Genomic DNA, 25,095 nt, shown 5'->3' on the forward strand with positions numbered 1-25,095 from the left:
AATATCCAAGAAGTTCAGATTTTCAACAGATTCATGCCTTGAAATAATTGAATCCCAATTGACAAAACACTAAATATTTGCAATTGGCAAATTTTCTTGCCATGAACAGATGGCCAGCATCCTCAACAATGCGATAAAAAAAAGAAGAGTTTTACAAGTGTTAACATTAATTTCTTTATGACAATCATATTATGATTATTTAATTGATCCACTATTACCCTTACTTCTCTTTATCACTCCTTGCAGGAACATTTTACAATGCTGAGCTGAGGATTTCATCTTGTAACTGGAAGGAGGGATACAAGAACATCACTAAGAGACAAAGACAAGGCATCAAGCATACCTACAAATTACAGTGTGGAAAATGTGAAGTAAGTACTATTCCTTTCAATTCTAAATCCCAGTTTTCAGTGTCAATTACACGGTCTATTCTTCATTAATTTGACCATTCAATCAATTCTGATAAACTATTACATATGTCGCTATTTTCTTGGTTCATTAAATGTATCACCATCTCTACCACATTCAACAATCATCATGATCTTCAGGGTGGCATATCAATCATCACCATATTCATCGCATTATTCATCATCATCATCCCCACCATCTTTATCATATCAGAAATAATTGCTGACACATTTATTTCACATTATTCAACATTATATCATGAGTTATATGACTTGTCCATATGTTGGTTTGAGTATCATAACAATACATAAATACCAACAAAACTTTCAATATTGGCTGACAGTTTCCATGAACTATTCTATGACAGGCCTCGTTGTGTTAGAATGAAAGAAACGACAATGTACTGACTCCACCACAAGAGGGAGTATGCCCTCTCTCTGAGTGGCCCTCATTGAGCTAACCTATTCTATCGACTGATAGTTACACACACACAAAGCATTGCTGTCACTCATTCACCATAGCTCTCCTTCTCTTGAAACAGATTATAGTAGCATAATGAAAGCAAATACTCAATAGAGCACACTGTAAGGAAATAAATATTCAAAAATATCGGTGACACATAATCTTATGAGATATTTGAAATTGAACCAAGTTGTTGGTATTTTGAGAATGTTATACAGTTTGAAACAGTAAACAAATACCATTCAGAAGGAAACAAAAAGGGAAACAAAATCAACTAAATACATAATTTCTGGATCTCTAAATTCTCCTTTTCAAATGACCCAAATCATCTTAGAATACATTGATGAGTAATTCCTTTGTAAGGACCTTCAGAATTTTCATGAAAATTTGACTCGGTAAGATCAGCTTGGCGTAAAGGCCTCTAAAAGGAATAAGTACAGGTAGCTAAATATGGCACATCAAATGATGGTCTTGATCCTATGTGGGCTATCTTCGGTAGGTAGAGATGTCATAGAACTCTGTGTCAAGGACAGGTTGTCCAGAGACTTGATCTTAAGGAAGTCATTATTAATGATACACTAATTATATCCTGACCTGAATCCTGAGGGAGTCTACTCTGGAACCCTATCTCTCATCTTAGATCATCAAGATGTCATGCGGTGGGTGGGGGGTGAGAAGGAAATGAAAGATACATTCAGCTGACTGAAATAGACATTTTTTATTAATCTTTGATAAATCTTTGACAAAATCTTTGACATGGCATCATCCCTAGAAGGGCGTTAGTTTTCTGTTGAACTATAGGAGTTAATGCCTTCTGGCCCTCAAGAAATGATATCTTCTTCACCACATTTGTTGCCAGATCCTCTTAGCCCCCGCCCCTCTCCTTCTTTATTCATTCATCTCCTACAGGGAGATTTCTTAGATATGCTTGAAACAGGTTGCTACATCAAAAATTTCATCAAGCAATTGATTCTTGCTGAAAGACAAGTTAATTAATGTCATGCTTGCCAAGGTTGACCTTGCAAAGCATTATTAATGTCAAGATTGAGGCAAGCAAAGTTGTAACTGGTCAAGTCCCTCAAAAAATAGCATGCAACAACGTCTTGTGACTACCTTGCTGAATAGTGCACCAATCCATCATTACTCTATTTGTCTGTTTTTTAAAGTAAAGAATTAAATCAATGACTCAAATTGATTTACCAAGTTTGAGATACATATATTTTGACTTCTAATCTTCATCTCATCATTGAAATGCCTTCTTATGATATTCATTTTGTTTCTTTGGTCAGATCTCCCCCTGCTACGGGCGCTACTGCCCAACGGAACCCGTGCCTGATGTCTGCATGTGGGACCTCTCTCACTTGAGGGATGACTGTGAGAGCCAATATGCCTACTGCTCCAGAGACGGTAGCGGACAGTGCTTCTGGAACGGAAAGACGGACATGCGCCGGTGCATCCGCAGACGAGCTAAGGGAAGGACACAGAGCCGAGGAGGCTTCATGCCATGAGCCACCAACAGAGGGTGTCCTCCCTTTACCCATCATGCCTGATTCTCTTCTTCCTGTTGGAGTGAAGTGCTCTTTGTGTACAATGTACATAACTTACTAATCATGGACACTCTCCTTTGAAGACTTCAGTGTTTGACATCATCCATAATCTATCAAACTAATCTATCATTTTCTGAATAATTACCAAACATTCAAAATACCCACTTTATTTCTAAACAAGAAAGAAGGAGGGCCACCAGGAGACAAAAATTTAGTAAAAGATGAAATCAAACAACTTTAAATGATTAAAAAAAAAAAAAGGAAATGGATAAATCGTCTGTCTGGAGCTCGAAGGGTGTTAACTCTTATACTTAAGAATATTCAGCGTTAACACCCTTTGCCTCTAAACAGATAAACTGATATAACTCTACATCGTATTTACATCTTCAAGACCACATTTACAGGGAATCATTGGAATGCGATTAGTTATTTTAATTATTAAAGGTACTGTATATTTTGTGTAAAGGTATTATTAGATTTTAATGTATAGATTTCATAAGTAATTGTTATTTGATATTTTATTGATTTAATTTAATTTGTACAGACTTTAAGAAGAACAAGCAAAACAAACAAAGAAGTTCATTAGATTTGATGAAATATTCAGCTCAATGTAATACTTAGTAGAGCTTATCCATGCATTCATAATTTGTCCGTTTAAATTACGTTAAATATTGCATCGATAATTCTTACTGCTATTTTACAATGTAAAAGTGTTTACCTTCAGAAAGAAATTGCCACATCACATATCTCAAGATAAAGTTTTGTTTCAACATGAAATAAAATCCATTTTCTGTATTGATATCCTAAGGATATCACTCTATCCTGTTTTAAAATTCTTATTTATTGCCCTCAGTCTCCGCACAAATACGCAAAACATGTGCAAAATATAGGATCATGACAATTTCTAAAAACTTCAAAAAATGCAAAGATGCAGACACATTGATATGTTTGAACTTGACAAAGAGTCTTTTAACTAATGTTTAAGAACTTTTAAGGGTCATTATTCAAACAGTGTATAAAGGTATAATTATGTAGATATATCGTATACTGTTAAATCCCTATTTTCTAAACAAGGTCCACAAAAACAAGATTCTAGATGAGGATTAATTGTAAAGCAATATCTTGCTGGTTTTACAAAATGATTATATAGATGATGAAAATCAAGGAATTTCTTTGAAATTACTGAAAATGTTATCATGGTATGTATGACTTTAAAGTCATAGATACCAAATTACAAAATTAATTCTTATTATATTCATTGAAAGAGCAGCATTAATTTCCACTCCCTATTAAAATTAGTAGCTTTAAGCTGAGGCCATTTCATAAAAACCAGCCAAATTGAATTGGATTTTGGTTGGTCTGCATCTAGTACTTGACTTTTTTTCCCTTTTTTTTCTGCAAGTCTTCTATTTTTTGTAAATATTGCTGACTTAATTCCCTCGGTATGTTTATTTAATATTCTTTGAACAAATTCAGTGTGTTTTGTTAATCTATTACTTATAATTAGTCTACATTATCATCTTTTGTCTTCCATAACTATAACTTTGTTCTGTCACCAATTTATAAAAGATTGAGAGTGAGAAAAGAAAAATGATACAAGTGAGGTTGAAGAGCACTATATGAAAGGTAGCACATGTAAATATTTTAAGTCATTTGTGATGTTAATAGTAATTCATATATTTCAGATGAATAACCAATATTTTGACAAACCAGTGCTTGTTTGTATCATGTGTAATTGTATATAATGTTAGGATAAATATCTATAACCTTCGTTCTGCTGATAAAAGACAATAATTGATGCTTATATTCTAAAATTCCTCAAAATGGTTTTGCTGAAGGTTCATCTTGTATAAATCATACTAACATTTCTTCATACCTACCTCTATATAATATCACTCTTTGTGAGAAAAAAAATGCATCCTTTTGTTTTTGTTTTTTGTTGTTCCTCAATCATGTCGCTTCTCCTGCATTCTTTATATGAACTCACATTATTTCTACTACTTATACCACCAATAGTGCTATTACCTCTACTACTACTGCTACTGCTACTGCTTCTACTACTACTACTATGATGAGGACTCATACTTCTTCCAATTACCATCCTTCCTCTTCTACAACCGCTTCTCTGCTACTCTTTCCTTTGCTCCTACATTTATTTTTACTACAATATATTAATTTGCTATTCGATTTTAAGCTGGCAGAATAAAGTAATTTAAATCTGGTTGGTACATCAATGAAAACACTTGAAGGTGAATATGTATTTCTAATAAGCTCCAGTGGACATCTCCCAATTGTCTTCCATCTCTAGAATTGCAGGCTTTCAATAGACTACAGAAGAAAGATTACTGAAGGTTTGCAAATGAATAACTGATGTGTCTATTTTTGTTTCATTCATTTTAGTCAATGTCTTGCTTGCTTTCAGAATAATCAATTAAAGTAAATGTTCTTTGATACATCTTTAGAGTATACATGAGTTTCTTTCTTTCAAAGTTATAGAACCATAACCATAACTACAATGTTAACATTGAGTTAAAATTGACCACACTGCTACAGCTGACCTAATAGAGGGGATTTTGTGATAGTGTACTGGCTTTAAGAATGTGATAGATTATAAATCATCACAATCACCCAAACTGGTGTGCCTCAAGCTAAATACCATTAAAATGACAAATCCTATCTCATCATAATATTTTGCACTCAAATGTTAAGATATATACATTTGGATTTGGAACGTTTATAAATGACTCACTGTACTTTTAACTCCTATTGTGTCTAGCATAGAGAATTGTTTGCTAAACAGCCACAGTTATAATAAGAGAGATCAATTGCTAAGTAGACTCAAGTTGCAATGAAGCTAAGCCAGTAAACCCAATGATAAGTAGATAAGTAGGGAAGATTTCACAGCTGGAGATAAGAATGTTTATTCAATGGGTTTACCGATGAAGGCTAATGAGTTCATATCTACAGTAGGTCTAAAGATCTGGATAGAGGTGTAGAGAGAGAGAGAGAGAGGGGGGGGGGGGGCAAGGGGGCACAGTGATGCAGACATACAGAGAGAAAAGGAAGGGAGTGGTATGGTACATAATTAAATAATGTTGATAATATGTTAGCTAAAATGAGCTGAAAATTAGTACAAATAAATACCAAAAAATTGTTTCAACACATCGCTGAAGGAGAGAGCAGAACAGAAGGGAGAAAAATAGAGATAAAAGGAAAGATATTAAGCAAGAGAGGGGGAGAGAGAGAGAGAGAGAGAGAGAATGACAGAGAGAGGAGGGAGGGGGAGAGAGAGAGAGAGAGAGAGAGAGAGAGGAGAGAGGGATGAGTAAGAGAAAGAGTGCAAGAGAATCGGAATACAGAGAAAGGGTGAACGGGGAAAGGGAGGGAAAGGGGGAGAAAGGGAGAGAGAGAGTGAGAGAGAGAGAGGGGGGGGGGGGGGGAGGGGGGAGGGGGAGGGAAAGATAGAGAGCAAGAGGAGATGCGGGATGTTGAAAGAAAAGGAATAGACAAAATATTTAGATACAAATAGACTAACAGAAAATGAAGGATAATCGTATCAGAATGATTAATTAAACATAATTCACAATATATGGAGATAATGACAATAGCCCAATAATAAAAGAACTAGATAGATGATTAAATAACTATGTCAAAAAAATGCACAAAGGGAAAGAAATGAAAATGAAATAATCTAATGATGGCAAATGAAGATGAAAGAGAAACAGAATTCCTAAGTAGAGATAAGAAACATGATTTTCTAACAAATTAATAACAATTTACCAAAATAACATATTAATCTTCTGAAATTGGGACTATTTTTCTTTTAAATTGCAATAGGTTTTTACTACTGCCTTCCTAACTTTATATTCAAAGAAATCAAGAATAGTATATTTTGGTAGAGTTAACAAATGTTAATAATTTAAACATAGTTCCATATTAAACAAGTGGAAAAGGGTATTTCTGAATAATTTCTTACTTTCTGATACACTTCTTTTTATCATTTAAACAGATATTTGTGCTACCTCCACTCTCCTAGCTGTCATTTCTTCCCAACCTCCATTACCCTTCCATAAATGTAATTTAATCATAATGATAATTATTTGTAAGGACAGGACAAGATACTAGTACATGTCAAGTTTAATCGAATCAAACATGTTCCGTGAAAGAGAGGAAATTGTCGATCACAGATCGAAACTTGCACCTGCAGCCACAACACTATAGTTATGCATCTCACTCAAAGGGTCCCTATCTGGTTGGTTTCATCTCCTATGTTATCTCCATTTATGGGGTCTATGTGGACATAAAACGATAAAGAGAGAAGGGAGGGGGGGGGGTCTATTTGGTTGAGCAGGCAGGCATGAGTGCGTGAGTAAACAAAGACCAGCACCAGGTGCTATAGGCGCGTGCCCAAAGCCTATTAAAACTCTACTAAATATGCATGTATACACCCCCTGCATCGATAATGCATACTAAAGACCATGGTATAGTAGCAGTAGCAGCAAGGTTTAATGTTTAATGGACTACTACCACAGCACAAGCCAGCCAGCCAGCCAGCCAGCCAACCAAGCGAGACTGGAAGTTCATTGTGCTAAGGCCCGGGTCTGATCGCATGGGTGCATGAGTGCGTGCCCTTCGCTCTTGCAGCCACGCGACTTCTTTTGTTCTCATGTGTTCATGGGGGTTGGTATAGAGCACATACTTTGGGAGCGGGGTGCTTATTTACCAGGTTGGCTCTTGTGCTAAGTACTAGCATTATATTCTCTCTCTCTCTATCTCTCTCTCTCTCTCTCTTTATCTCTGGCTCACTCTGTACCACAACTTGTTTCAGGGGGTGCAGCAGCATCAATTCAAGTGATTCTATCCTCTTTTTTCTCTACTTCCACGCGTTGGCGAGACTTTTGTTTGAAGTGTAGCTGTGGTAGAAGAGTTATTCATGCAAGAGCTATCAAAGGTCCCACGTGCCCTCGCGTGCCGGCCGAATTAATTGTCTTGACTGGCAGAACTCAGCCAAGCTACCATCATCCTTCTATTTTTCTTCTCATTGGCATAGTCTGGCTGGAGTAGATGAAGGAAAACAACTTTGGCTTTCAGGGACTCTGAGCAGTCAGTCAGAGCAAGTCTGAACTTCATACAGTCAACATCTCTATTAGTCTACCAGGAGTACAACTTTAGAGCTCAAAAGGCTACATGTTATTCTGAACAGCCAAACTTTGTTATAAAACAGCCACAAACATCCTGCCTATTTGTTGGTGAATGCATGCTGTGACTTCATCCTGAACTTCTGAAGTGAATCCAGTGCATTGTTTGTATTTTGGCTTCATTCATCCCCTAATAAGCCATCTCCAGCCAAGTTAGCAGGATTTAGGATCAACATTTGGACAATCATAACACTTGTCTCCCTTCCACCTCCTTCAGTACGGTTTGAAAACGTCAGCCAAGGAGGTTGTAGCACGATCTTCTCTCTCTCATCCAATCTTGAATGAGATGCCAATCAGGTGTAGTCTTACGCCAGAGGAATTCCACGCCTAAAGTTACACTCCGTTGAAGAGCATATCCAGAGTTACATTATCCGCATCCAAGCTGACTCTTCTCACTCGTAAACAACAAGTCTGATTGAAGATGGAGATGCTATGTCAGGCATTGAGAAGGACTATGATGATGATGCTGATGTTCATGGTCTTACTCCTGAGCTGTTTTCTGATGGAGGCTGACTTTGTCCAGGCCTGTACCTGCTTGCCTAAACATCCTCAGCAGCATTACTGTGACTCAGATTATGGTGAGTGAAACATCTTCTCTTCAACTTTGTATAAAGTTCCTTCCAATTCCATTGTAGTGTTTTGAGTGGTCTACCAATTTTCAACAATATAATGATGTTTTCAAGTGTAAAGAAACTATATTTTAGAAACATCCCTCTCAAAATGTATATAATGTTAACTTATTAATAATATTTGAGAAGAGTCTGACTATGATTAAAGATAACTAACTTTCTTGTATTTTATATTGTTGTAGCAATACATTCTCATCACAAATATTTTAAAACTTTGACAATATATCAACAAATTTATATGAATACCAAACCAATTACTTTTTTGCAAAGCTAATGAACTTTGATCATAAACGTTCTGTATTCATTGCATTATCAAGAATATGATTGCCTCTTCTTGAAATCTAATCTTCTTCTTGTTTGACTAAATTTGTAGATTTACTTCATATTTCAATTGAAAGATGGGAGGTTATCTCTGTCAATCTGACATTTGAATGTACTTGACCTGCTTCAAATAGAACATAAACCAGTGGGCTTTAATCAATACTAACACGCTACAATGTTCGCCTATGCTATGCAAAACAGGCTTGATTATTGAATTTGAAATAGATAACTAGAGTTATGAAGGTCATTATGCATGTAAATTTCTCATCAATTCTTGCTGGATATTGATCGTTATCAGGTTTTTGCCTCGTCAACTTAGCTTAATAAAGTTTGATTATACATCAAAATTGCAATTTTTAGGAGAAAAGTAAGCTTGAAATTATGAAATGAATTACATGTACATATCCTTTTTAAATAAAAGGTGGGGAAATTACACCAAGTTGCTGAAGATTCCTGTTTAAAAGTGGCCCAGTGTCTTAAATTTCAGTGTTTATTTCTTAACTAAAGGTTTAAGTTTGTCTAGTTTTGTTTCTGTTTCTGCTTATTTTTCTAGGATGGGTTATAAACATTAATCTAATGTTATCACAAAACAAGCATGGATTGTCATTTTTGAATTAGTTATACAAAACATATATTTTAAGTCAGAAATTATGAAAGGAGGAGATGGAAAGACTCATAAAATTGGCTCTCTAAAATTTAAAGTAAAAGATGGCTCTGTTCGAAGATCAAAATGTTACAATACCAATCATCTTCTTCTTCTGGAATACTCCTCAACATCCCGTTAGGAACCATCAACTTTTTATTGATGAAAGTTAATTTGCAAGTAAAGTATAAATTAACTAAGGTAAAAATCTAGCAATCTGCATGGAGAGCAAAGGTCATTGTACACTTCCATCCTTCAAAATCTTTCACAGTCCTCAACCCTCAGACTTCCACTATTCAAAATGATGTTTGATTTTGTGATTCCTTCCCAACTATGTTTGCAGAGTCTCTTAAATCCTTCCACCTCACCCCTTCTTAACACTGCTTAGGTTTCAGTTGATGGTCTTACTCACAAAGGTTTCCCTCCCCTCTGTGTCTTTCACATATCCCTCTGACACAAACATGGAGTCATTAGCTGGAGTTGGGCAGATGGATGCCTATGGTGAAGTTATTGTTAAAACAAGAATATCGCAGGACAATTGCTCAAATTAGGGGAGTTTTTCTTGAGGGTAGATTATCCAATAAATCGCCTGGGGCTTGAGCCTTCGGGAGTGGGGCAATATTGAGGGATATTGTTTGCATATACAATATATCGCCTGATTGGGAATAAGAATTGGTTATCCATCTTGAATTATTTTCCATTTTAATGACTTTCTGCCGAAAAGCATAAGATTACATTGAAGGGTATTTTCATGTGCTATATAATATGAGTTAACGTAGCCGAAATTAAACATAATTTGCAAATCAATTGCCCCTTCCAGCCTCAAAAAGACTCTTTTTTCATTTTTTAAAATTACCATATTTAGTACCTAGTAATTTGTTTCAATGACCATTTCAAATAATGTCTTGACCTGACCATTTAGTTGTAAGAAAAGACTATGGTCAGGATGCCTTTGTTAGACTTTTAACTCTTTGTGTCTTTCATGGACAACCCCAGCTTTCTGAATTTTCTTTGACCATTTTCATACTACAAAACAACACAGAACCTCAGCTGTAACTTTGTGGTCAAACTTCTGTTTTCAATGAAGTGACGAGTGAAACTTTACAATTTCCTAACTTTGCCAATCAGTGATTGAAAGTGTGATTATTCCCTGCAGGCAACTCCCAATAAGTATTTTCAGGCAGCTATAGGTTTTGTTATGAAATAAAAGATAAGTTACTGTATGGAAATTCTCTGATTCATGCCTTTTTCCCTCTCCCTTTCTCTCTCTCGTTCTCTGACTTGGGATAATCTGACATGTCTGAATTTTCAGCACAATTGGCTTTTTCACAAACACTTTGCAGGTTTCTGATCGCTTGTTTGCAACTCTTTTTCCTTCATTGGCCAGGTTCTAAGGGTTTTTCTTGAACCGTGATAATGAGGTTCTTTTCAGTTATTATGATGCCCTCAGGCATGGGACCAGTTCAAAATTCTGGATATGAAAAACAATTTGAAAGCCATTTTGTTTGTCCTTTTGCCCCCCCCCCCCCCCCCCTCTCTCTCTCTCTCTCTCTCTCTCTCTCTCTCTCTCTCTCTTTCTGTCTCTTATCTATCCCTTTTCATATTTCTATCTTTGAATATATACACCTCTCTCTTTCTACCTCTTTATTTTCAATTCCTCTCTCCCATTGTTCTTTCTTTCTCTCTCTCTCTCTCTCTCTCTCTCTCACTTTTTCCTTTCTCTCTCCATCTCAATCTTGCCTTAAGGAGTACAAGAGTAATCCCCTGGTAAAACCATGTAAGAACAACTTGCATCAGTTTCTGAGTTCCCTCAAAACAGCGGCAGCCTTTTCTTCATTACCAATAATTATCATGCAGATCTTATAAAAACAAAAAATTCCATTAAGGTAAATTACAGACACTAATAAGGCATGGAAAACCATGCAATCATTATATATTTGTTGTAAATTGTGAGTTGGTCTTGTGGCCAGCATGCGCCTCTAACACCAGTCTTTTATTGATTTTTTGCATCCCTTCATCCGGAGCTTAGGAGTCACCAAAGCCAAACAATTGTCGCTTGGCATGAGCTATTGTTAGGGGTAGCGTGGGGTGGGCGGGCGGGTGTCAGGATGCAGCCAGGGCTTGGCACGCGCCTCTACCAAAGCCAACATAATACAATAGATGACAAACAGTGTGCTGAGGAATGAAAAGAAGTTTGGGAGCTTAGAAGGGGAGAAATCTATCTTTCTTTCTCTCTTTTCTATTCTTCTCCTAACTGGGATGTGTAGAGGTTGATTGGTGAAAAGACACTCCATTTCATTATAGCTAGGGCTAGGTTGCTAAGCAGATGTTCACTCACTCAGGTCCTATTTGGGAGTGGATTAGAATGTTAGTACGCAGCTGGTGAAGTGAAGGTGAAGCATTTCAAACGTGGGCTAAGGTGTGATGTCATACTGGTGGCCAATTTGAGCACACAGCATGGTCTTAATTGTGTTGCAGTTAACCTATTTATTGAGCCAAGACATCCCAGATGGTCCTCGCCTGTGTAACAGAATTCATCTTGTGGTTGCAACAAGTACTTTTATCCTATTAACTCAATGAACGCTTGTAAGGCTTCACCAAATTGTAGCAAATTTGTTTCGGTCATCGAGTGTAACAAGTACCCTTGTTGGATAATCATATTAGGTTATATGGCTTCAGAATATAGGATAAGAGTTAATCACTTTAAAGTGATATTTCACTTCCCCTTTTGGTTCCTTTTGGTTCCTTTTGGTTACTCCCAACTCTTGTAGAGCATAAAACCACAATTTCTTTTGGCTTTGTACAAGTTTCTTTTTTTGCTGGTGGGATGGAAAAACAGCAGGGGGTTAATTATATACTTATTCAAAAGCTGGTATTTTCTTCATATTGTGACCACATCCACTTTTACAATTAACCCTTTGAATACTGAAGCCAAGATAACTTGGGATGGAATCTATGAAAACTGAGTGTTGTACTAAAATCATATTGTCTCTCTGAGGTGAAATACTTCATCAACACTGACTATATGACACATCTACTCAAGATATAGACTTCTGTCCCAAACTTCATGAAAACTAGGTTGGATGTTTCACTGTTCATTCCTAAAGCATGAACAGTCTGTCAAGGGTCAAAAGGGCTCAAAGTAATATACTAAACATGTTTTGGGTCCTTCTGGCTCTCATCTCTCAAATTTCCATGAATGAATCTATAAGGCGGGCTAAATAGGACATCATTATTTTCTATGCTGCGGTGGTAGGAGGGCATCTATTCATTTCACCCTGATGCTATCCGCACATCGGTTGACGGTCGTGCGCTGGTGTTGTGACAGCCCATCTTTTATCTATCATCCCAAACAAAGGAAAGCAGACAGTACAAAGGTCCCATCTAAAACCAATCTAACCGCACACATCCATAGGAAGATGCCTCTCAAAGGTGGCTAGGAAGATAATGAACTCAATTCTACTGGCTCCCTCTCATATAAACTTATTAAAAGCCCATTTCTAATAAATTAAAAAGAAGAAGATTCATATGACTAAACCAAATGGTGAAATTAAGTAATTACTCCAGAAATGGGAAGAGGAGAGAAAGAATCTATTTGAGCATATTCAACTCTGATTATCATAACTACTTTGCACTATCGAAACCGGGTGATCCATGTATTAAACCTACAGAAGGAAGAGAATTCAGTAGTCAGATGTTAAATGTTTCTGATGGAATACACAAAGCAAACTTTGGGTCTAATTGGAACAGCTTTCAGGTTTCCTATTGTTGCTATCCTACTAAAGAATATCAAAATTGCTTCTTGATATTGGTTCTTCTGGTGTTAAACTAAACAAAATTGAAGGCTGCGTATATGGCACTATGTTTGCTGTAGACAGCTGGAGTTTGTTTAGCCAAGGGATGGGTAAAGAGGATAAAGTGTCTTTGACAAATAAGACTTATTGACAAGACTAGGGCCAGATGGAGAGAGTAAATATCATTTTGGAGGGAATCAGAGACTTGAGAAAACAACTGTTGGTTTAAGGGGCTTTGAATTAAAAGAGGAATATATAATGAGAGTAAATGAAGCTTTCATTTTGGTAAATCTAAAGTACTGAACAAAGTAACCCCTTAATATACACAACTTAGCTTTCAAGATATGAATGTCGTTGGATTTTGATAAGTCACATAATAAAATAAAATTTCCCTTTATTTTCATCGATAACTTTGAAGTACAAAAAATTATCTTTGCATCCTAGGTACATTTTTATTGCAGTCTCTTTTAATTCCATTTTAAGGCTGAAACAAATATTGTTTTCATAAGTTCTTTCATTTGCTAATGTCCAGACAGATGTTTCATCGCTTTTAAGCTTTAATCCTTTGCCTTCATTCCCTCTCAAATTAAAAGTTTGCACTCGAATAAAAAATTTAAGCCATCACATGATTTTCTATGATTTTCCAAATGAATTTCCCAATCAAGACTAATACATTGTGAGGGTAGGTTGGGCAGCTTGGATGTATTTGGTGAGTGGAACAGAAAGGGATGTAATTGGATGAAATAGGAATGATCACAGACTGCAGATGGGGGATTATTGAATGGAGATATTAATAACTAACAACCACCCTACCCAATTCCTATTATCAGACAGAAACTAATAGTGCACTGATGTTTGTCATTAATGACAATAAAATATAGGATTAAGGAGGATTTCAGGGATGGGAAGCAGAATTGGTATAATAGTCTTGGTATCACACTCTTTGTGTCTTGCCATGATAATAGGACTCTCCCACTGACACAGTCTAATTACTGAGGGCAAACATGACATAAAGGCACTAGGGACTTTGTGCTAACATTCGGGAACAAAGAAGGAAGCATCTTTTGTGTATTTCTACTAAAGAATCGACTCATTCAGAGAAGATGACTTAGGGGTCTTTGTGAGGTTGGTGTGAACTAATGGTTTGGTGAGAATTGGTCATGGGCTAAGTCTTCAAAGAGAGCTTAGGGAAGCAACAGATGACACCAAAGATGCTTTGGAATGAAAAGGGAGGTTTGGGTACTTGGGTAATGTCAAAGTCTTCAAGAAAAGGTTTGTGACACAATAGATGACATCACAAAGAGGTGTGAATTGGTCCTATTGAGGAGGGCCTGGTCTATGTCTTCAAACATGCAACAGATGATACCACCAAGGTGTAAACTAACTAATTGCCATCTCCTAATTACAGCCTGCTAGTATGACCATCATTGGTGGTATACTCTATGAGAGTGAATGAACAGCTGGAGTTGTTTACTGATGAGGGGGGGGGGGGGGATTTTTGTTGCTAATTGAAACCAGAGCTTTAATCTGTTTAATATCAAGCCTTGGATATCTTGAGTAAAAGTCTATGGTAGATATGTGTTTGATCAAAATATAGTATTCAATGGGTTAAGAGATCTTTCAGAATTCATGTCTGGAGAACATTATCCTGAATCAAGTATTTGATGAAGATAAATGAAAAAGTCTTAGAAGTAGTACTTAAAGAATCATATATGAGACATAGCTTACATCTATAAAACATCTATAAAACACTTTAATGCACATAACCTGTAGTGAAACCATTAGGATGAGTAGAAAAGTGTTACTAGTACATGTACAGTGCAGGTGCTTATAGAATCTAAACTATCTGATGTAAAATATTCCAGAAACATAATGCCTTGCATAACTAGACTGTGAAGATTCTATCGATTGATGGTTTCTTGAAAAATGATGCACAATTCAGATCAGAACAACAAAACGTTACTCTTAAAGAATATACCATGTGATACTCTAGTAAAGAAGGGTTTTATTAAATCATCTATTCTCACCTCATCATCTCAAATCAACATCACAAGTTATGTTCCTTCATTCAACATTGAACCACCACTCATTATGTTGTAACTATTATTAGTTTTAAAGACCAATGGGAACATGGGCACTAGTATGAAGAAAGTAATTTTTGAGAGAAACTAGTGATTCTATGCACCAAATTTGGTATCAATTTTTTAAATGCTTCACGATTATCCCTCCTAAAATGATGTGTAATCTTTGTCTGTAAAAATTTGATCAGTACAAAATATCTTGTTTGATGATTTCTTGGGAAGTGTCAGTTTTAAAGTTTTCAGAAACCTGCTGGTAATGTTTCAATCAGTCAGATAAATACCAAAATAGCCATTTCATTTAATTTTGCTAACTTTCCCAGAAAAACCTATCACCTTTAACACTTCAATCCTACTGATTTCCCAGTAATCCCCTGCAAAGCCTCGGCCGATTGAAATGCAATATTGGGATTCATCATACACGTGAGTTTGAAACCATCAATCAGGGAAGAGCTAGCGCAGTTTGGCTGGCTCTCCCTCACTGACCTAAAGGTGTACCGTGACGTCCACATACCTCAGCAAGATTCCCTTGCGACACTCAATCCTAAATCCAAGAATGCAGTGATGGGATGACCATTCCTTCTAGTGATTGAAGTCACGATCCATAGATTTTAAATGATATATTACAAAGGAGATATAAATATTTTTGGAATATTTGGTGAGTGTACCCTGAAATAGAAGTTAAAGAGAATAAAACGAGGAAACCTAAAACTGACTTACGTAGTGAAAATTTACTAATCACTGAAACCATAAGCAAAGATTATGAAATCATCTGCAAAAGACATAGTTTTAACTTGTAAACTTCAAGATTCCCTCATTCATAAATGAGAAATGCCTGAACAAGGCCCCCAAATTATGAAATGTGTTGCACAATTCAAATGTACTTTAAATTGGATTTAAAAGTTTAAAATAAAAGCATAAATTAGATCATACACTAAGAGACTTCAGTGGAAAATGCTTTATAAGCACCATTTTATTATTATTATTATCTCGAAGAAAGTGAGAAGGCAACATCATATCCTCGATTTCTTTCTTAATCAAGTGATCTATCAACAGGCAGAGTGACCTGCGGCAATTGTTGCTATCTCTTACATTCCAGTAATACTTTACCCACAATCCACCCCTCTCATGACATCATGGGTGCTCTTGACCGCTACGACCCCTGACCCAACGTGCCATTGTCAAGTTGATCTTCTCTGTGCCAGTGTCGTGAGGAAATCGTGCTCAATATAGTATCTCACTGGATACGATCTGAATTCGTAGTACCCGTAGTTGCATGATAAAACACACATCTTCTATAAACTCTAGCCCAAGTTATCCTGGGCTCAGCATAAAATAGTTACGTCTAAGAATGTTTGTTCAACACTTAATTTTTTTCTCATAGAAACAGATATAGAGGGTAGAAAAAAGCATGTGAGCTCCCAAGACTGAGAGTTGGAAATATAAAAGTTACCAAAGTAATTTCTAAAGGGTAAAAGTTGGTATGAGAAATCCCTACAATTGTTTGCTAGTTTTAGTTGAATTTTCAAAATATCTAACTTAGAATTTTCAAAGTTAGAAATGTTGATTCATGTTCCGTTGTATATAACTGACTTACCACTAGACTAAAAATCTTTTCACAAAAAAGAGTAATTATTTGAATACAAAGAACATTCAAGTAAGACAGGATATAGTTCCAGCATGCGATCATCAATTAAGAACGCTTCAAGGCACAAGCATCATTGAATCTATAAAGACCCAATAACAAATCAAATCATAACTTTGATTTCAACAATTAAAAGCAGGAAAAATCGTTTTCACTATTGTCAGGTCTGAGAATAGAGCCCGCTTTGATCTCATTTATCTTCCATGGAGCTTGTCACAGATGACAGATTTTGGGAGATTGAGCTAAATGATTCATGTCCTTGTGTTTAAAAAAAATCATGAGGCAAAAAGAATTCAATAGGAGTAGAAGGGTGCACCTGGTAGATAGGAATTTATTGGTTGGATTAGACTTGGGAGTCAATAGTGTTGAAAGAGAAAATCTGGGTAGAAGTAAACAGAGGGAGACTATGAAAAATGGATTTTGGACTTTCTAACAATGACATTTGTCAACTTTGGCTTGTTAGAGCTGTACATATTGAGGTACAAAGGAAAATACAAAAAATGAAACCTGATAGGGCACTATTACCATCGTAAAGCAGAACATAGCGTCCTTCACTTGTAGAGGGGGTTACAAAAAGGGAAAAAACACATGAAACTGAATAATATATTAACAATGAAGAACAATGTAAATCACAAGAAACAATCATTTGTCATTTGCATTTTAACATGATTCTATATATTTATTTTCTATAAGTTCTATCAATTGTAGCTTTACAGGTGTACATTGCATATTTGTACGATTTTTAACATTTGAAAACTGTCACAATTCAGTCATTAAGCTTATTTGATATGTAGTATACTACTTCAGTTGATATGCAGTTCTTTATATCACTACTAGGGCAAGGTAAAAAGAAAACTACATAACGATAGGGTCGTTCAGAACTCTCAAAATACTTTCTACCTTCAGGCAAAAAAAGGTATTTATATGACTAGTTCGAGGGTCGGTGAACTATTAGAGTCACAGACAAGAGTCCCGACAAAAGACTGCACTGAAAACCGAGGAGTGATACCATATATGGTCAGGTGTAAGGTCTGAACAGGGGTCCTATATTATCTACCAAATTTGGCATTTTGGCATATCTATTGCTCTCTCTCTCTCTCTCTCTCTCTCTCTTCTGATCACAAACCCTTTAGAGAAATAGAGGCAAGGTTTTAACAAAAATTTACTACTACAGATAACATACTTTTATATGATTAAAATTACCAGCTTGAATTTCAGTGTTATCAATTCCTGATGGACATGTTGTCAACACATTTCAGGAAATATTTTTGTAGCAAAAAATGAAGATGGCAATAGCTAATGACAAATCCTATGTAGACAAAATATTATAAAAGGTCAAGGGAAATTACTTTTAAGTTGGATATGAATGAGCTGCACTCATGAGCAGGCCAATTACAAATTCACACATCTTAATTTTCAAACAAAAGATCCTGTTCATTAGAGATGTTGTGAAAAGGTTAGTTAACAGCCACATATGTGATAAGTCTCAAAAGACTCATAAATTAATATCTTTATTCACAAGCACCCAGCAACATATAAACAATTTCCATTCTTTTCTGCCACACGCATAAAGGGCTGTAAGCAGTTTATTCTGCTACAACTAATAATTTTTTTTTAGTACAAATAAGCAAACTTATTATAAATTTCAATATACATGCATATGGAAGTAAAGATTTGAAAATAAGATCTTGATTTATAAGTATTCATAATGCTCTAGGAAACTGCATGATGCTACAAGTACAAAAGTCCATTTGCAATTTCTAGAAATATCCCCTCATTAGCCTTTATTTAACAATTCTCTATTTTCTCTACCTGACCCTGTGGGGAATAATAACAGTCCCATGTGTTAAGATTTACATCATGCTGTGATTACTGCAACTCTAAGGCAGCGATACAAATATGAATGCAGTGTGACTTTAAGCTCTTGACAGGTGAAGCGAATCTCAGCATGGGAGGGCAATTAAGAGACCAAAATAATGCTTTAAAGGGTGTGCATGCCTGGAGGCAAAGATCTTACGTACAATTAGTGGGACTCTAATTGGGAGGCTAGAAGTCATTCTCATTATTTTTGTTTCATTTCCTGCAACATGTTTTCAAAGTCTGAAAAACTATTAGTGGTGTTTTGATATTATCATTTTTTATTTTCTTACACACAAGATGGTGACAAACATTTGTAATGCTAGTAAATATGAACAGACTTTTAATTGATATTCAAATGAATACTTAACCTTGCTTTTCTACCAACAAATGGATATTTTATAAAAACAGGATATGTCAAGGGATTCTTCATGCTTTCTTCTATCAATGCAGTGCATCGATAGAAGAAAGCATGAAGAATTTAACAGAATTTCCTTGGGTTCCTTTCTTAATCTTGAGTACACTTTCATGTGACTTGATTAAAACCATAGTTGTGTTACTTTGTGTAGTTTTAATGACTGAACATTCTTCCTGTGGTTTCATCTTCCTCTTTTTTTTATAATAGCAATCAAAGTCAAAATTCCTAATGGCAGTTTTCAAAGTGTTGACTCAATGACTAAACCATTTTCCTTTTGGTTTCAATTTTCTCTTTTTTTAAATAGCAATCCGAGTTAAAATCTTCAAGCAAAAGCTGAAGCTGCCCAATGGACAACGCTACGAGATAAACGACCCCGAGATACCTGACCTACCCATCGAAGTGCTCAGCCAGTCACACAGGGAATGGTCTGGGGTGATTCAGAAAGTCTACAAGGGATTTGAGAAACTCAAACACACTACAACCGTTAACATCTACTCACCATTCTATGATTCAATGTGTGGAGTAGGAACACTGATGAATGATGAAAGCTATGTTATCATGGGTAAGAAGTTCTTCTAAAATATGCAATGAAGAATATTTTATTTATGTCAAGTTTTCATCTGTTTGGAGCCTGAAGAGCATTATCACATTTACTTTCAAACAGAGTTAATACACTTCTGACTCTGAGCAGATGAGAGCACTTAACAAAATGATATAAACTTATCTACTACCAAATCTTTTAAAGATCTATATCTATCAAAAATATGAGTTATATAACAATAGAATAGCTGTGAATTTATATTTCAAATGAGAGCATTAATTTCCCCCCCCCCCCAAAAAAAAAAAAAAAAAAAAAACATACAACAAAATCTTTATTGTTTTTTTTTTTATTCCTCCACAAAACTGTGCATGTATGTACTCAGCAAATCAGAAGTAGATATTATAGTACTTCACAACTGCCTCTTCTCACTAGCAAGAAAATTCTCCCAAAAATACCTGTATCAAGAAAAAAACATCATCTTTTCAATGTTCATGTATATCCTTTACATCTCTCAACGTGAAATACAATATCAAACATGTCCATTTCTTGTTCACAGGTACATTTGGCCATGGAGGACTTAACTTTGATTTCTGTGATTGGCATCATTCATGGAAAACAGTTACATCAAAGCAGAGGAGAGGTCTCAAATACTGGTATGCTGAAAACTGCAGTTGTCAGGTGAGTTTCTACTTTGTTTAAATTGTCTTGCTTTTTCTTTTAATATTATAATTTTTCAAATCTGGTAGTTACCATGTCTGGTAGTTACATCAAAGTTTCAGCAGCTTTCCCTGCCTAAGATATGACACAGCAGATGTACTGCATCTGCGTATTGAAACACCCTGATTCCTGTCATGCTGTTGGCCTATATTGCATACATTTGGGGGGTTTTATATGTCAACTACTCTTTGTTCTTCCCTAGTCTTTCATATTTTTTTATTTTGCAAAAGACTGATATTGTATTTATTACAAAATTGCACTACTATTTCTACATCTACCACTGATAAATGCAACTGGGCTGAACTAAATCATCAACTACTTTTACAACAAACTTTAGAATTTTCACAATAGTGATCAGCTACTGCATTGTCAGATGCAGATAAAACAAATATTTCCCCTCTACCGTCTCTTAAAAAAAAGTAAAATGAACACATATGTTATAGACAAAATTCCACAAAATGTGGAGCCGACTTGGCTATAGAATAATGTTTCCATTTGCTACAAAGTATAAGGCAGAATGTCAAATAGTTGACAGTGAGGTCAACTCGTCTCAAAACTTGATTGGATAATGGCATAACATCTGCCTATATCATCATCGTGACAGCTTGATCATGAGTCTCAAAGAAAATAACTTGACCAGACTCACCAAGTTTATACCGTCATACTGAGAGCTGGAGGGGTGTTATAATGTTGCTGCCCTTTTGGCTCTCAGGGAATGATAAACCAATTTCCATTGAGAGTACTATGGAATGAGACTTCGTCACTTGAGATGTCAAAATATCTTACCATATTTCTCCCATCATTGTTTCAATTACACTGCCAGGATTTAAAAAGTACACAGAAATTTCTGTCTCGTAGAATTCATTTTATATCATCTGTAAGCTGAAAGAAATAAAACAATTTTGTATGTTTGGAGCCAGAAAGATATTAACTCTGTATGAAAGTATATGAGTTCTCTCCCTTCTGACTCCAAACAGACAATTTGCTATGTTTCAAAAAATTATTCATTTCTTTTGTAACATTATGAAGTTGCATTGTGACTGGGTGATAGAGAATATAATACATTTTCTCATCTGTAAGCTGAAATGTTTGCTATATGCTATCTTATTAAGAAACTTGTACTGAACCAAAGTTTAAGTGTTTGGGCTAGCATGATTTGTAATATTGACATTATTGAGTTCTGGATGGGTATCAGGACCATATTTCTCATACCATTCCTCTGCTCCACTTTCATCACCAGTTTTAATATCATAGAAACCCTAAACTCCATTGATGGACATTCCTAGATGGCATTTATAGAGGGTTACTTGACTCACAAGTAGCTTATATCTCAGGCTGAAGTAGTCTTTACTCTGCTATCTATAAACTTAAGTTCACTGGAGACTGAAATATTATACATGTAGACTATTCCCTCTCCCTCTTGCTCTCGCAGCAGGGAGGAAAGATAGTCTTTGTATTTCATACTCGATTTGAACCATCTTCTTTGAGAGGGAAAAGAGGACTGATTCTGCCTTGCAGCAAGGCTAGACTGTATGGTTCATGAGAATGTAAGACATCTGTACTATTGAGAGGAGATATCATATCTAGAATGTTTGGGCAGGGAAGAATTGTTTGTTTAAAAAGAGAGATAAAGAGGTGTGGTGACATGCATTTGTCAAATGTATTGACAGATATTAATGCACAGACCATGGGAAAAAAGCTTCCTTGAGTTGGCAAAAGACAACTTCCCAATTACTTGGTATTCTAGTTTACAATAATGCACTATCCTCTGTGTTTCGTTTAATGACCGATGCATATTTTCATCAGCTCCCTGGTTCCTCTGACTTAATGAGCTATAATGATATTACTATCTAAATCGGTACAACATAAATATATGAAAATAAGGTAAAAATACACTCAACAAATAAATAATAACATTTCATTCTTTTTTTTGTTCCTTTTTCTCAGATTGATACATGTGGATTGCGGCATCCATGCGGGGAGGCACAACCAGAGGCTTCACCGACGGGTTGTGAGTGGGACGCATGGCACAGTAGATGCACCAATCAGCACACAGCGTGTGTGATGACGGCACAGGGCTGCCAATGGCACCAATCAAAGGACTTGAAGCAATGTTTGAAAGCACCCTGATATGGATCTAGAGATTGAACAGAGCACTTCAAGATCAAGTTTTGCCTTTAATAACATCTTTACTGCCACTCACAGTGCAGCTTGCTGAGCTCCTTGTGCAACTATGAACACTTTGTGGTGCTGGGTTTCACCGGTAGCACTGAAAGTGTTAAAGGGTGCTAGTTGGCACCCATAACACTCACAGTGTTAAAGGGTGCTAGTTTGCACCCATAGCACTCACGGTGTTAAAGGGTGCTAGTTTTCACACACAGCACCGGCAATATTAAGCCGAAGTTTTTCAACGAGAGCACTGAAAGTGTCAAAGTGTGCAAGTTTTTTTTCGCAACTAGCACTGTAAGTGTTAAGGGTGATCTTTTTGCAGGATGTTGCCAAAAATGACATGAACAAATGAAATTTTTAAAAAGGAGTATTTTTTCCTAAATCAGTATTGGCTCAAAGCAGTGCATTTTAATAATTTTTATACTCAATCATTTTAGGCTCTACAACACCATTCCAATAGAAGCCTTTATGTTTATTTACTTTTATATGACAGAAAGTGATTTCTTGACTCGAATTTCTGTTTAAATTATTAATATCTCACTTAAAGAAGTCACCAGTCATCCTAATAATGCATTACAAATGTAGCATTTATAAACATAAAATAATAATAAAGAATAAGACTGTAATTCCAATATTTGTTTAAGTTTCAGATTTAAGAATTACAAGTACTTGAAATCAAAATCAGCATTATAAATAAAAATATCCACCATTGTAGCTTATCAAGAAATTATCAATATTTGCTACAAATAATTATAATCATATGCATGAATGGTCAAGATTTGAATTTAGATATGTTTGAAAATATATGAAAATGTGAACATGCCTTGATTGAATCTTTAAATTTTGTATAAAAATTTGTACATAAGAAATGCAAAAAATATGTTATGTGCTTGTCTTTTTATATATACACGTATAATTTAAAATGTTTGTTTAAAATGATCTGCTGTCTATATGTCTATAAACTTTCTCCATCCATTTTAGCATCTTTTCTTGTGAACTCTTTGCTCATCTATCACATGTTTTCCATATAGAATATGTTAATAGCACTTGTTATGAATAATCTTATTCAACTAAATTGAAATACTTTCAGTACATTATAACACGATCTTTGCAACAAACGGCTTTTTATTTCTGTCCCTGATTGCATTCTTTGAATGTAAAACTGGATTTTTAGGGGACTGAAACAAGAATCAACAGTAATAACACTTACGAGACAGAACTAACAATAGTCTGTATAATAGTCAAATAATATTCTTCATGTTTCTTTCATTTCTGATTCTTCTTATTTTTAATGTTACCTTGTGCAATGTGCTAAATATTGTATCATCATTATTTTGCAGTGTTATGTTTGTTGTATTTTACTTGATGAATGTCTATGTTTATGAATAAATGAATGAAAGAAGGAAGGAAGGAAGAAGGAATTATGAAAATAGCATTATAGACACAAATCAACAGGGAAAGAAAGATTGATGGTGTACAAACCTGTCACTTGCAAGTTATTTCTAATTATACATTTTGTATGGTAACAAAGTAAATCATGAATGTAAACGGTAGAATTAACAGTAACATACCATATCTACTACTTTAGTTAAGAATAGCTCTATCATACATAACAAAATTATTGTATTCCAGACACAAAATCATTATCATTTCATAATTTCACTACTTAAGTGCAAGAAGGGAACTACAATTAGTAGCTTTATAAAGTCTGAGTGTCTCTCTCCCTCTCTGTGACATTGATTCAAGGCTCATCATTTATGATTTATTCTTGAATCTATTGCCTGCATGAAATTACTCTTCTACAATAATGCACGATGAGAATCAAAAGATTATAAGAAATATGTTTAACCATGTGGTAATCATACTAAAATATACAAAAGTATACAATGTTTCATAGAGCTATTTTTTTCCAACTGTGATTTCTTGAAAAGTGCAAGGGATAGGTAAAGTAAGAATCTTGTGTAGAATGGTATGTAACATGCTCTACTACATAGAAGCATACATACAAATTTGCTTTGAAAGATAATGACATTGTGATGAGAAAGTTTGGTCTGTAAGTTGAAGGACAAAAGAAATATTTCTAACGGTGAATTTACACGCTTGAACTAAGTCAATGTATGTATTTTCATTCATCAATGATTTCTATATGTTGTATAGTTTGCTTTATGCACTTATCTGTAACATTAATTTTGTCTTTCACACCGTATATGAGTGTGTCACTATAAGAAGCCTTCTTCTTTTCTAAAGAAATAAACGTTTTGTAAAAGTAACTATATTCTTGTGTTGATGTTTGTTTTTGTCTCATGAGAAATTTTGCAGATATTTTGATTTGGGGTATGTAAGAAAGATGTGTGTGTGGGGGTGTGTGTCTTTGCTTATTGGCTCACAGGAAAGTACTCCCAACACACATAGGCACACATAGCAAGACAAAGTAACTTAATCAAATTAATTTTTAAAGTGTCAAGTTATATTGTACAATATATTACATTATATACCTCACTTAAGAAATCCAGCCATCTGATTGGTCGAAATTGCATTCATAAACTTCAACTATTTCTGTAAAATTCCCAGTAACCATGGTTAAAACAGTTCTATAATCCCAGTAACCATGGTTATTGGGAAAATAGTTCAGTCTCCATGGTCACCCCATAGGTTTACATGTTAAAAA

At 35.3% G+C, this 25,095-nt stretch overlaps 2 protein-coding genes across 2 annotated transcripts in view; both read left to right on the plus strand.

The window, feature by feature from the left end:
- The window catches only part of LOC753842, a 46,246-nt gene extending 41,376 nt beyond the window's left edge, over positions 1 to 4,870 (plus strand). The window contains exons 4-5 of the mRNA XM_001177881.4: positions 247 to 371; positions 2,160 to 4,870. Coding sequence (XP_001177881.4) covers positions 247 to 371; positions 2,160 to 2,378 — 344 coding nt within the window. The 3' untranslated portion in view covers positions 2,379 to 4,870. The remainder of the gene's footprint in view (positions 1 to 246; positions 372 to 2,159) is intronic.
- A 2,831-nt stretch (positions 4,871 to 7,701) lies between these two features.
- Positions 7,702 to 24,697, plus strand: LOC115919162 (metalloproteinase inhibitor 3-like). The gene is made up of 4 exons (XM_030972206.1): positions 7,702 to 8,193; positions 19,305 to 19,562; positions 20,098 to 20,219; positions 22,206 to 24,697. Exons 1-4 carry the CDS (start codon positions 8,037 to 8,039, stop codon positions 22,386 to 22,388), a joined length of 720 nt encoding a protein of 239 aa, XP_030828066.1. The 5' UTR covers positions 7,702 to 8,036; the 3' UTR covers positions 22,389 to 24,697.
- Positions 24,698 to 25,095: the final 398 nt, after the last annotated feature.

Source organism: Strongylocentrotus purpuratus, unplaced genomic scaffold (assembly GCF_000002235.5).
Source record: "Strongylocentrotus purpuratus isolate Spur 01 unplaced genomic scaffold, Spur_5.0 spur5_scaffold_6, whole genome shotgun sequence".
Classification (NCBI taxonomy): Eukaryota; Metazoa; Echinodermata; class Echinoidea; order Camarodonta; family Strongylocentrotidae; genus Strongylocentrotus; species Strongylocentrotus purpuratus.